Source organism: Peromyscus maniculatus, chromosome 1 (genome assembly GCF_049852395.1).
Source record: "Peromyscus maniculatus bairdii isolate BWxNUB_F1_BW_parent chromosome 1, HU_Pman_BW_mat_3.1, whole genome shotgun sequence".
Taxonomy (NCBI): Eukaryota; Metazoa; Chordata; class Mammalia; order Rodentia; family Cricetidae; genus Peromyscus; species Peromyscus maniculatus.
This window is the reverse complement of record NC_134852.1, coordinates 131,166,294-131,178,929: the sequence shown is the minus strand read 5'-3', so window position 1 is coordinate 131,178,929 and position 12,636 is coordinate 131,166,294. Positions and strand designations below refer to the sequence as shown.

The 12,636-nt window shown below is 44.8% G+C and overlaps 1 protein-coding gene across 4 annotated transcripts in view; it reads right to left on the bottom strand.

Annotated features, from left to right (window-relative positions):
* Mettl9 (methyltransferase 9, His-X-His N1(pi)-histidine) overlaps window positions 1-12,381 on the bottom strand; it is a 47,407-nt gene extending 35,026 nt beyond the window's left edge. The window contains exons 1-2 of one of the 4 annotated variants that reach the window (XM_042282949.2): window positions 12,243-12,381; window positions 11,950-12,150 (exon numbers count right to left, since the gene is read on the bottom strand). In XM_042282949.2, the coding sequence (XP_042138883.1) occupies window positions 11,950-11,994 (45 nt within the window). In that variant the 5' untranslated portion in view covers window positions 11,995-12,150; window positions 12,243-12,381. Of the gene's footprint in view, window positions 1-9,798; window positions 10,169-11,949; window positions 12,151-12,242 lie in introns of those variants that run through there. The other 3 variants (XM_076551642.1, XM_006980331.4, XM_006980332.4) reach the window with 3 other exon arrangements.
* Between the last annotated feature and the right edge of the window lie 255 nt (window positions 12,382-12,636).

Sequence of the window (12,636 nt, the reverse complement as noted above, 5' to 3'; positions counted from 1 at the left end):
GACATTAGGAACTGGCTTATTTATGGGCATAAGGTTTCTTTTGGAGGTAGCAAAAATTTTCAAAATTAGGTATTAGTGATGGTTGTACAACTCTGAAAATACTAAAAACTGTTAAATTATACATTTTAAATTTTTTATGGGGACTGTGGAGATACCTCAGTTAGTAAGGAGCTTGCCTTGCGAACATGAGGACCTGAGTTCAACACCCAGAAGTCATATAAATGAAGAAGCCAGGCATGTGGTGTTAAATTTATAATCCAGTGCTGGGAAGATGGAGACAAAGTCCTAAGGCATGCTGCTCAGTTAGCATTGCCCTGTATATCTGGCCAGTGATAGACCATCTCAAAGAGAACAAAGTGGACAGCATCTGAGGAATGACATCCAAGGTTTTCTGAGTGCCACTTACACTCACAAACATGAATACATATATTTAATACTACTTTCCCAGCAAACACACCTACATAAAGGTGGGCAGTTTGATCCTATCGAAATTAAGCACTTTGGAAACACATACGACCTAGCAAACTTCTTTTTTTGTTATTGTTGTTGTTGGGTTTTTGTTTTGTTTTGTTTTGTTTTTTTCCACACAGGGTTTCTCAGTGTAGTTTTGGTGCCTGTCCTGGTTCTTGCTCTGTAGACCTGCCTGGTCTTGAACTCACAGAGATCCGCCTGGCTCTGCCTCCCCAGTGCTGGGATTAAAGCCGTGTATCACCACTGCCCAGCCCCTAGCAAACTTCTTAGCATGTAAAATGTAATAATATATAACACTAATAATGGTCAAAGTGCTCACCACTGTTTCCAAGGTCTTACAAGATTCTTGTTCTTTCTTGTCCACAGCCTCACTTGACAGCATGTACTACCATGATGCTGGGCTCCCTGTTAGTGTTCTGTACTCTCTTCTAAAGGTCCTTTCCCATGGCTACACCACACAACATTTGTTTCTGCCCGCTGTGCTCCCTGTAGTTAGTGCAGCCCAGCTTAAGCATTTCCTCGGTTTCCCTGAACTTCTGGAGTAGCTTAGAGTTCCCTGTACTAATCCTCTCATACATCCCATGTGTCTCCTTGGCAACATGTATGCCAGCTGAATAGTGACTATACACAATTGTATGTTTAGCATCTATCCTCACAGACCAAACGATTCATAAAGACTGGGACAACAGCTGACTTCAAAGTTAGGCAGACAGAGATAAATGTCTCTCAAAACAATTACTGCTAAGACTCACAGGAAGTCTAAATAGGTAGAATCTGGCATCTTTAATAAACTCACAGAGGAAACAAAGAAAACCACAGAGACATTCTGTCACTGGGTTGTCAGTTGCTCACACTCCAGGGTTTCTACAAGACCTTACTTAACCCTACCTACCTACCACAAAACTGCATTATCACACACAAGCAAACATGGAAGACAGACACTGGGCACCCACAGGTGCCAAGCACCTGGCAAATCTTTATGCTGCACTTACACCACATGACTTTCGTTTTGTTTTTTGAACAGGGTCTTACCCTGTAGTACAGGCTGGTCTGGAGCTCACTATGTAGCTCAGACTAGAGGCAACTGTCCTACCTAGGCCTCCCAAGCATGAGTTCACTTCATGTGGGTTAAACCTCTGATCTTTTGAACAGATAGGAAGTCTAGAGTTCTAGAAACCTTAGCTGGCTCTAGATCCTATTCATGTGACTGTATGCCAAGAGCATCATTTAAAAAGAGCCCTTCCAGGGCTGGAGAGATGGCTCAGTGGTTAAGAGCACTGGATGTTCTTCCAGAGGTCCTGAGTTCAATTCCCAGCAACCACATGGTGGCTCACAACCATCTGTAATGAGATCTGGTGCCCTCTTCTGGTATGCAGGCAGAACACTGTATGCATAATAAATAAAATCTTAAAAAAGAGAGAGAGAGAGAGGCCTTGCTTCAATCTCTCCAGTATTGCTTGAAAATAAACAAGGCTATTCTCCAATGAAGCTGGTCTAGACAAGTTTGAAGAAAATAATAATCCAGTCTGGGCAGTGTATTCCTATCGGCCAGCATTTCTCAATCTTGGCACTGACACTTGGGCCTGGTAACCCTTTGTTACAGACTCCCTTTACACATCAGATGCTAGAAGCACCACCCTAATGTACAGAATGTCCCCAGGGAGCACCTGCCACTGCTTGAGAACCTATATGAGAACTGGATTTAGCCAGCAGTGTTTCCTAACTATCTGGATTAACTGTAGTCTAAGATGCTACTGATTACAGGAAGGACTCATTGGTCTCAGGAACTTGAATTCCAGAAGGGAAAACGTAATCTGAACAAACCAAAAGGAACAAGTAGCAATGAGACTATGATCTGGGTTCCAATCCTGCAGAGCCCTCAATAAGCAAACCTTGCTCAGAAGCCAACAAGAAACAATCAGGGAGAAGTTACTGCATGCAGTTGGTGGTCCCCTGCTCTCCAAACAACCAGGGTTAAATGAAAGCTCGACAGAGCTCACAGCCCTGGGTGGCTGTCTAAAGACTCACCAGCACTTTCCAGCAGGTCAAGTTCTTTAAATGCATGCTCCTCAAAGGCTACAGAGACAAAGGTACATTGGGCAAGAACAAAATACTACACTTACTAAATTTCACAGTGAAAAGGCTATACACCAGCTCTACACAGGGCTCAACTGCTCAATGTTGAGACCACAATGTCTAAAAAGGCATTTCATTATCACCCCCCTTATTGATCAAGTAAACTTTGAAATCCAACCAACCCACCGATGCCAAATGCAGTAGGTTGTAATAATTAAACACCTTTGTAAAACTAGAGTAACTAGCAATATTGTCATTACTTGCACAAGACTGCAAGGACAGTGATAACTAGACAAATAATAAAGAGCCAAATTGGGTGGGTGACAATAGCATGGTGGTGTTTCTGACAATATTACTAAATCAAAATAATGGCACATGAGGTCATACTGTCTTCTTCATGGACTGGAGAGATGGCTCAGTGGGTAAGAGCAATTGCTGTGCCAACATAAGACCCTGAGTTGAAATCCCAAGCACACACATAAAAAGCCAGGCAGCCTAGTCAAAACCATTAGCTTGAGGTTCAGTGAGAGACCCCGTCTGTTTCGAGAGAATAAGGCAGATAGAGAACTATACCCAATGTCCTCCTCTAGCCTCCACAACTATGCTCCTGCACACCTGAATGCATACACCATACACACACACTCGCGCACACACACAAAATAAAGCACGGGAACGTTTCTCAATATGTTTATCATCTTGGTTGACGAGTCACCTGTAGAGTGAAAAAAATGTAGTTCTTCTATGGAACTACAGCTGATTGTCAAGGCTGACAGACACAGTTAAAAAAGTCTCCCTAAAATTATTTTCTGGAATTTCCACCAATCAAACACATGCTATACAATGAACAGTTTTTTCTTGTAAAATACAACAGAATTGAGCACACCAACAGAACTTGAAAATTATAAAACAGCTTATTTACTTAAATAGTGTGACATAATAAAAATAAGTATTTGGTCTTTTCCCCTATATTCCTAGTACAGAGCTCCTGAAACTGATGGGAAACCTTCATGATGATAAGAATGTCTTTTGGGGACTGGAGAGATGGCTCAGTGGTTAAGAGCACTTACTGCTCTTCCAGAGAACCACAGCTCGATTCCCAGAACCCACAAGGTAGCTCACAGCATTCTGTAGCTGAATCCAATACTCTCTTCTGGTCTCCTTGGGAACTAGCCATGTACATGGTACCCAGACATGCATGCAGGCAAGACACTCATACACATAAAATAAAATACGTCTTTAAAAAATTAAAAAGAGCCGGGCGGTGGTGGCGCACGCCTTTAATCCCAGCACTCAGGAGGCAGAGCCAGGCAGATCTTTGTGAGTTCAAGGCCAGCCTGGGCTACCAAGTGAGTTCCAGGAAAGGCGCAAAGCTACACAGAGAAACCCTGTCTCGAAAAACCAAAAAAAAAAAAAAAAAAAATTAAAAAGAATGTCTTTTGTTCATAAATAAGATGATTCCTAATATGGGAAGGAGGAAAAGTTATGACTAGACAGCTGGAACTTTTGGGCCTATCCTACATCCCCCAAGAACAGAAACAATGCTAGACTGAGGTTGGCCATCTATGGCCAATGATTCAATCCATTATGTCTAAATCTGGGAATCATTACAGCAAATTATGAAACCCACGGGGATGGGGTTGCAGGAACCTGTGAACATACAGCCAAGGTGAGGAAAGGAGATGGCAGCCTGGGGACCTGGAACTTGCAGCTGGCCTCTGAAGTAAGTGGCAGTCTGGTGGAACTAGACCCTAAGATCTGTGACTTCCGCCCATGTTCTTGGGCACCCAGTGAGCCATGAGAAATTGAAGAACTGCTTGGTATCAGACACCGAGGGTAAGGAGCCTACTGCACCCCACACTCCATCCCCAAAGCAGGTCAAACTGAGCAGTCCTACCACTGTCACACACTCCATAATCTTCACCTATATATAGTGCCTCCACAAAGGCCCACTAGAGCGGATGCAGTTTCCTACTAAGAAGGCAAGCCCATTTCACACAGCCTTCAGAGAACACGTGGTTTCCTAGAAGGAGCCACGTGAAGTAATAGGAAATGCTTGGGCCTTTTACTGAAGCAAAGCTGGATTTAAAGCCCAACTTTACCTAACAACTGACTCTGGTCTCTCAGGAGTCTCTTGAATCTGTAAAGTGGGAGTATCACCACCTATGAAGAAGGGCTGTTATAAGAATTATAAACACAACTTACTTAACAGAACCAGGTACACAATAAAAGCCTTCATATGTCAGATGGAAAAGGCTGGCTGATAGGGGACGGGAAAAAAAACAGTTCAAGGAAAGGCCACAATAGCGGTCTGGGCACCCAAATCATTCTCAAAAGAAATGGGACCCATGAATTTAATGAATAAACAGTCTTTCCAATTAGAGAGGTGGTCAGAAAAAGCCCATGAACTACAATCTTTCAAGTTAAGGACTCAGAAATTCCGTTCCCAATGCAATGCAATCAGTCTGGGAATTTCACAACTAGCAGGCTCTAGAAGAGCTCAGGAGGAAATTCACAAACTACTCACCATTTTCCTAAACATTTGTAACAACGCAGTTATCTCTTTACTTGAGATGTGTAATGGGGCCCTAGGAATCAGGAGTCCTCCAAGATATATCAGCAGTGAGTGAAGAAAGATAGCCCTAAAAGCCCTGGCCCATGGACCAGGAAAAAGACTTAGTACCCAATTCTGGTCATTTAGGCCCATAATTAAATATACACATGCATATTTTGGTGCATCTTTTCCATAAATTGTAACACCTGGCAAGGCCAAGACTGACTGAGAATTTCCCTCTCCCCAGTACTGGCCAAAACTTGTAAGTAAAGCTATGTCCTTGCATCAGTTTCTATCTGCAGGTTTTCTGTAGAGCATCCAGCAGCATCAACCTTACATTCCAGGGCCAATTGCAATGTTCACAATGAAAGGTGCCCTCACATTCATAGTGGAGAGCCATCTATACAGATCAGACCAAGTTGCTTTAGCTTTGACATAATAAATACATAACTGGCAGTCCTCATTTCAAATACTCTCTCCTGATTACTGTTTTATAATCCTAAGATTTTAACAAAACTTCTGATGGGTCAAACAACAGACTCTTTGATAGAGGTTACGAGGTCCTCTAGGCACTTTCAAAAGGGACATAATGACCCGTGGCATATTCAGGGAAGGAAGTGAACTTAGTGTCCATGAGACTGAGGCAAGCACTTGTTCAGCGCTTTTGCACAGGGTGCAAAGAGGACAGAAACCTTCTCCGGAGTCTTTAGTATTCGGCTGCAAAGGCTTCCAGACTGAAAGGCAGAGCAGAGACACCAATCCATCACGGTCTGTCGGCTAGCTGGCTGACACCACGAAGCATGGTTAACTCATGCCTGACTTCTGCCAACCTCCACAAGGTGAATGAGGAATAAAGGGACAGGAAACCCAATCTGTCCTTTAGCACATCTGACTCTGGCTGTGACACTCAAGTATCTGGCCCCCTCCGTTGGAAATATATATTCCAATTCTATCTTGACTCTATTGTAGAGGCTGGCATAGCAGTTCTGAGCTTGTATAAGAAGGTAAAAAATAATAGTAAGAACCAGGCTTATATGTAACTTGTAATTTTAAGTGACTTCTAAGTAATTCCAGACATTAAATGTTATATGTGAAAAACAAATAGATGTTTTTCACCTAGAGAAACTGCCATGGTTTGGAACCAACAAGCTTTATAGCAACCTTTCAATCCATCAATTGAGAGGCTGTGGATGACTGTTATTACCAAGAATCTAGTTATTGGGGCCTTGAGGAGCTTTTCAAGTTTCAATAGCTCCATAATAGTTCTGTAAACTTTAAGCACTAGGTAGAATGCGCTAAAAAGACTACATCCAAAGATTTTTGTCTTCTTTCTCCGTTGAGTTTACTGACGATGAGTGACATCTAGTTCTTAGTACTCTCTATTTCTCCCCCAGTGAGTCCATCCTCCCATCCTGTGATTGAGAATCCCATACTGTTGGCTAACAAAGCCAGGAACTGAGGGGGGAAAACAGACTTTTGAAGATATATATTTTTAAAAGGCCAGAGAAAATACCATTGGGTGGGGATTACTTCTTTCCCCCAACATAGTCACAGGCCATAGCTGAACCAATGTGGTGGCTCTGTTTCAACAACTTGATTTGAAGACTCTGTCATTTGAATTTCATATGCAAAATTCTCATGTTATAAAATAGTCTTTTACAACCCCATTGATAACCATTTAAAAACATGAGACTAGTCTTATTTCACAGGTTACTCAAGTCAATGAGACCAGCTTGGCTTGCTGGTCATGTCCCTTCTCCAAAAGAAGTCCTTGCTTCTTGCCAAAGTATAGCCTAGTCCAGTTCGGAAGCTAGTGTGCTGAAACAAGGACTTCGGTTTCAGCTAAGCCCAGCGGAGCCTTGCATCTCCAGGCGCTAACAACTAAGCAGCAATTTTTAATGAGTAAACTTGACTCCAGATCTCTCTTTTAACCAAAGAACCCTGCATCATAAATCCTTCATAAAACACCACCAAGAAAACCTGTGCTAAGTATGGTTTAGCCCATAACTCCTCTTTCATGCAACTCCAAAAGAACCAGATGCGACTGGCCATGGAACCCACACACCCAAATGAACACCAGAAAACCTCTATAAAACTATTAATTTGAAGGGGGGAAACCATTAAAGTTACTTCACAAGCAACCAAGTGATGCATCAAACCAGGACTCTAGAATATAAAAGAAAGAAACTATGTGCTCCGCTGGGATGCAGAAAGGACAGCCTCTCACTCAGTTAGTTCATGGCAGCTTATAGGCACACACACTGGTCATTTTCATCCTCACTCACAGACATTTCTTTTCATAACACAAATGTATTCACCTCAAAAATAATGTCTGACAATAATTACAATAATCCCAGTACTCAGGAAGCCAAGGTAGGAGGATTGTGAATCTGAGGCCATCCTGAACTACACAGACCCTGTTTCAAAACACTGAGAGGCCAGGCAGCGGTGGCACACACACACACACACACACACACACACACACACCTGAAAAGCAAACAAACAAACAAAAAACAAAAACCTAAGGGCGGCCGGGCGGTGGTGGCGCACGCCTTTAATCCCAGCACTCGGGAGGCAGAGGCAGGCGGATCCCTGTGAGTTCGAGGCCAGCCTGGGCTACCAAGTGAGTTCCAGGAAAGGCGCAAAGCTACACAGAAAAACCCTGTCTCGAAAAACCAAAAAAAAAAAAAAAAAAAAAAACCTAAGGGCAAGCCAGACATGATGCTGAACACCTGTCATACCAGCATTCTGGAAGCTGAGGCAGAAAGACTGCTTTGAGTTCAAAGCCAGCCTGGATTACACAGGAGTAGTAGGACAGCCAGAGCTAATTACATCCATAAGTAAACAAGGACTACGCATGTGGCTCAGTGGTAGAGTGGCTGCCTCGCATGTACAGGTCCTGGGTTTGCTCCTCAGCACCACAGAAATAAATTAATGTATGCAATTAGGAAATGCTCTCTGCTAAAAACACAGAGACGGTGTCCATTGCTATCGCTCTTCAGGGCTCTACAGAAACCAATTTTCAGTTTTTAAAATAAGTACAATTTTTTAAAAGATTTTTTTAATTAGTGTGTGTGTGTGTGTGTGTGTGTGTGTGAGTGTGTGTGTGTGTGTGTGTGTGTATGCACATGCGCTCAAGGCCAATCCCCCTGGAGCTGGAGTTACAAGAGCTGTGGGCTCTCTGACATGGGTACTGGGAACTGAACAGCACATTCTCTTAACTACTGAGCCATTCCATAAGCACAATTTTTATGAGCACTTAAATCATGTCACTGCAGTATTCACAAGTGTTACCAACAACTGGGAGACTCAGCCATAATTCTTCATCAAAGGGAATAATCTTTTTTTTTTCTTGTTCAAAACGGCATTTCCAATTCCTTGTTCCACATAGACATGAGGCATTCTGATACCTGTACAACTAAAAGTGTAGTACTTCTATGACACTGAGCTAGCATAAAATAGTCCATGGAGATAAATATGGTTATATAATTTAAGACTGTATACTAAGTTTATATACACTCTTAAAAACACCACGAGTGGTCATCTAAAAGTCACTAGGGTGTTTTTTGTTTGTTTGTTTTTTAATATAAATCTAGGATTCCTTCCAAAATAGAAAAAAGGGTCTGAGTATCCATCAACAGAACAGGTTCCGGGATCTCAGTTCCATCCCAACATCATTTAAAAAAAAAAAGCATCCCAATAATCGGTAAATAAAAACTTAATGTTACTTTTATACATGAAAACGTGAAGTCCAAAATGACATGAGGAATAAATAATTCCTTACTTCTCTCTGTAAAAGCAAGATGTACTAACCCTCTGGCTTTTAGAAGCCCAAAGTTTGTCTAAATTCAAAGGCCTCGCTTCAGTGACTGCAAGGTTAACCTCAAACTACTTACGGTCCAATATGAAATACCTCCCTCTTAATTCAACAGCTGACCCATGCATACTTCTTTAAGTGGTACAAACAGCTAATGAAAAGCCCATCCAACCGGTTGAATCCCATGGCTCACGATCCATTAACTACAACAAGAATTCACAGCTGCACAGTTCTGACTTTCAAAACCTCTCCCTTTAAAGCTTGCATCATCCTCCCCATCCCAACCTTTCTGGTCAGCTAACTAAACCCAAGTTTAAAGGACACGTCTCTTAGGCAGAAGGGGAGGAGGGTTCCTAGGCTGGGAGCCCAGACCTGTCAAACACATTTTTTTAAGTGCTCCGGGAAAATGTCAGCCGAATGGTTCACGAGGCCTGGTTAAATTTCTTTATAACCCTTTGTATGTTCAGAGATTCGGCTAGACAAAAAGAGGGACCGGCTTTCGGTTTTGTGCCTCGGGGGGGGGGGAGAGGAAGGTTGGCCCGGGTGATGGTGGGGGCTGTTTTCTGCTCGGGCCCCGGTGCCAGGTGGGTGACCCACCCCAAAGTTGCAGGGATCCGGAGGCCGGGCGCGGACGCCGCCGGGGGCCTGGGAACAATGCGGGGTTCCGGGGCGCCCATTCTGGGGCCTGGGGACCGGGGCAGCGGAGGCCGTCCCCTGCCCCCGCGCCGCCGAACAAAAGGCGCCGCGGGGCCAGCGCCCGGGCCGGGAAAAGTTTGTGAGAGGCCAGGGCCGAGGCCCGCGCGCGCCGCCCCGCACAATGGCCCGGCCGAGCGCGGGAAGGCCGAGCGCCACGCCCCCGCTCCGCAGGGCTGCGGCCCAGTACCTGGTGCGTGTCCTTCCCGCCGCCCGCGGCCGCCGCTGGCCCGCCCGGGCCGCTCGTCATGTTCACGTACAGGGAGCGGGAGAGCGGGCTCCGCAGCGTCCACATCCTCCGCGCCAGCCACACGGACGCCAGGCTCAGGCACAGCCAGCCCGCCAACAGTCTCATCGGGGGGCCGCGGCCGCCAGCTCGGATCACCGCCGGGCCCAGGCCCAGGAGGAGGAGGAGGAGCCGCCGCCTCCGGCCACCGCCGTCGCCGCCCGAGCTCGAGCCATCGCCGCCAAGTCGCCCGTGCAGCCCCCTTCGGGGCCGAGGCGGGGGGTGGGAGGAGCGGCGGGCGCGCGGCCTTCTCGAGTCCCCCGCGGCCCTTCCCGGTCCGGAACGCCAACGCCTCCAGCTCCGGTTTCCACCCGGAGCACGTACAAACGCAGGAGGAGCGTTCTCTCTACCCAATGAGCGGAGGCGGGCCGGCCGGGGAGGCGGGAGAAAGACTCCCTTTCCGCACGTTCCCCGTGGCGGCCGCTTGGGCGCATAATGGCGGAAGATCTGGGGAGACTTCCGAAAAGGGGTGACTGGGGGTCTCGGCACTCCGAGGTGGGGCCTGCAGGACTTCCGGGCTTGCCTGCCTGTGGGCCCCCCGACCACACCCTGGCGGGAATTTGACCTATGGTTCAGATTGATTCCTGGAAGAAGGGAATTAATTTATCCATTTCTTTCCCAAGTCCAGACACTCAAGACTCAGGTCTATCCAAAGACCGGCGCTGCCCTTCTTGTTACGGTCTTGACTGTCTTGCTAATAATTTCCATCTGGGGCCGGAGAGCCTGACTCCCAACTCCAAAAGCCACCCAGTAGCTGTAAAGCAGAGAATCTAGGAGGAAAGGATCCCACTCCCACTCCTGGCCCCAGCATTCTCAAGCTGAGGGGCTGCCGTCACATGTTTCCTTTCGCGAAGCTCTCTTGGGTCAAAGCTATGCCTTTGTTGGAAGCTAATGCTCCTGTAGCACCCAAGGAAACGTGATGGAATATAACACCCCGTTTAACGACAAAGGCCACAAGTTAGCCCCTGACTGTCAGGTTTCCTTGAGCTGACAGAAGTTGTACCCGTCGCTCTTAAAAGTGAGCTCAGGTCTGGGAGAGTTAGCCAGATGTTTCTTCCATCATTTATAGCAGGAAGAAACCTAACAATGTTTCCAAACTGAAGGGTCATGAGTTCCTGTGTCTCAGCTTCCTGCTGCTACTCAGCTACAACTAGAGAGTGCCATTATTTCCTAGGCCTGCTACTAACACCTTCCTAGGTGTTGGAATATGCTTTTCATTCCACAGCGCCGGAGATTCTGTACATTAATTTTAGTTTAAAACCAATTCGTATTTTCATTAATTTCATATTACACTAAAGAGATTTTCATTTATGGAATAGTGACCCACAGATGGGAAATAAATCATTTCTTACCCACAAACGTTAGGTGCTAAAGAATCTCTACTTGCCACCTTTCCTTAATAAGAGTATTTTGTTACCTAGTGTGCATAGAATATAACAACAATAATTCAAGGCTAAATATGAGAGTATACGTTGTATTCTCTCATTCTAGTATATTCCCTGACATCTCCCTGTTGAGTGTAAAACTGAAAGACTATACTTTACTATATTTAGCTCAATCTTCTAGTAGTCCTGGTCCAACATACTTAAAAGGAACTATAGTAGTGAATGCAAATGACTGTATTACACCACCTCTTTGAATTCCAATAAAGCTCTTCTATACCAAAACAAGAGTCTTCATCTTTTTTTAAGTAAAGGGGAGATACAAGCAACAGGAGTGCATAAACTGGCAGGCATACTTCATTTCTGAAGACAAAGGATACAGAAAACCATGTTCTAACAGATTAAGCTTGCCTAATCACAGCTCTAAGACCTCAAAATGTATCATAAAAACAAGAAGCAAGGATACATCTGATAGGATCTGCAGAATTTGGGGTCAACTGGCAGCTAGGAGAAACCTAGCAAATTTTGCTTTATGCCTGAGCAGCTCACCTGGAAAAAATAAACTACCCTCACATTCAAACTATTTGCTCGTGTAGGTGTTATTTACATTTAGGAAGCACAGGGAGAAGCAAAGCACAGTATATTTAAATGAAAAGCAAATTCGATAGCAAACCTTTTCATAGAAGGTGGTATCCCAGCTCCTGGTTGTTTTATCCATACAAGAAGCCTTGCCGTCTGTCCTCTTAGTCTCTTGAATTACAAATCAGGAGGAAGGAAAGCTACAAGGGTAAATATACTAAGCAGAAGTTCAGATCGCCTTCTGGTACAGCCCCCTTACTAGGATGTCACTACTGGACATTAACACCTCCGTTATCTGTGATGGGGATAGGAAGAGGCACATTAATTCTTTGAAATGTAATCAGTGATATTCAAGAGTCACATACCTGCTATCTTGTGCTTGCTCACCTTGGGTGTCTAGCCTGGGTTTCTGTTCTATCACCAGAAATTGTGGCTGGGGCTTGTTTCTTAAGTAATAGTTCCCTTCCTCCAATTCTTCTTCCCTTACCTCCCCCCTCCCTTTCCCCTCCTCTCTCTAGCCCTCCTCTCCTTTTTATCAATTCTTGCTATATTTGCTAAGCTGTCTTTGAACTCACAATCATCCTACCTATGCCTCACAAACACAGGGATCACAAGCATCACCACACCTAGCCTCATATTTGCTTTTTAATTTCAAAGTATAATGTGAAGAAAAACCACAGAAAAGACAGAGAAAGAGACTTGGATCTACAGAAGACAGAAAAACCACTGTAGCCCCGTGTGGAGCTAATGATCTAAAAAGACTCTTGTAATTGAATGTTTT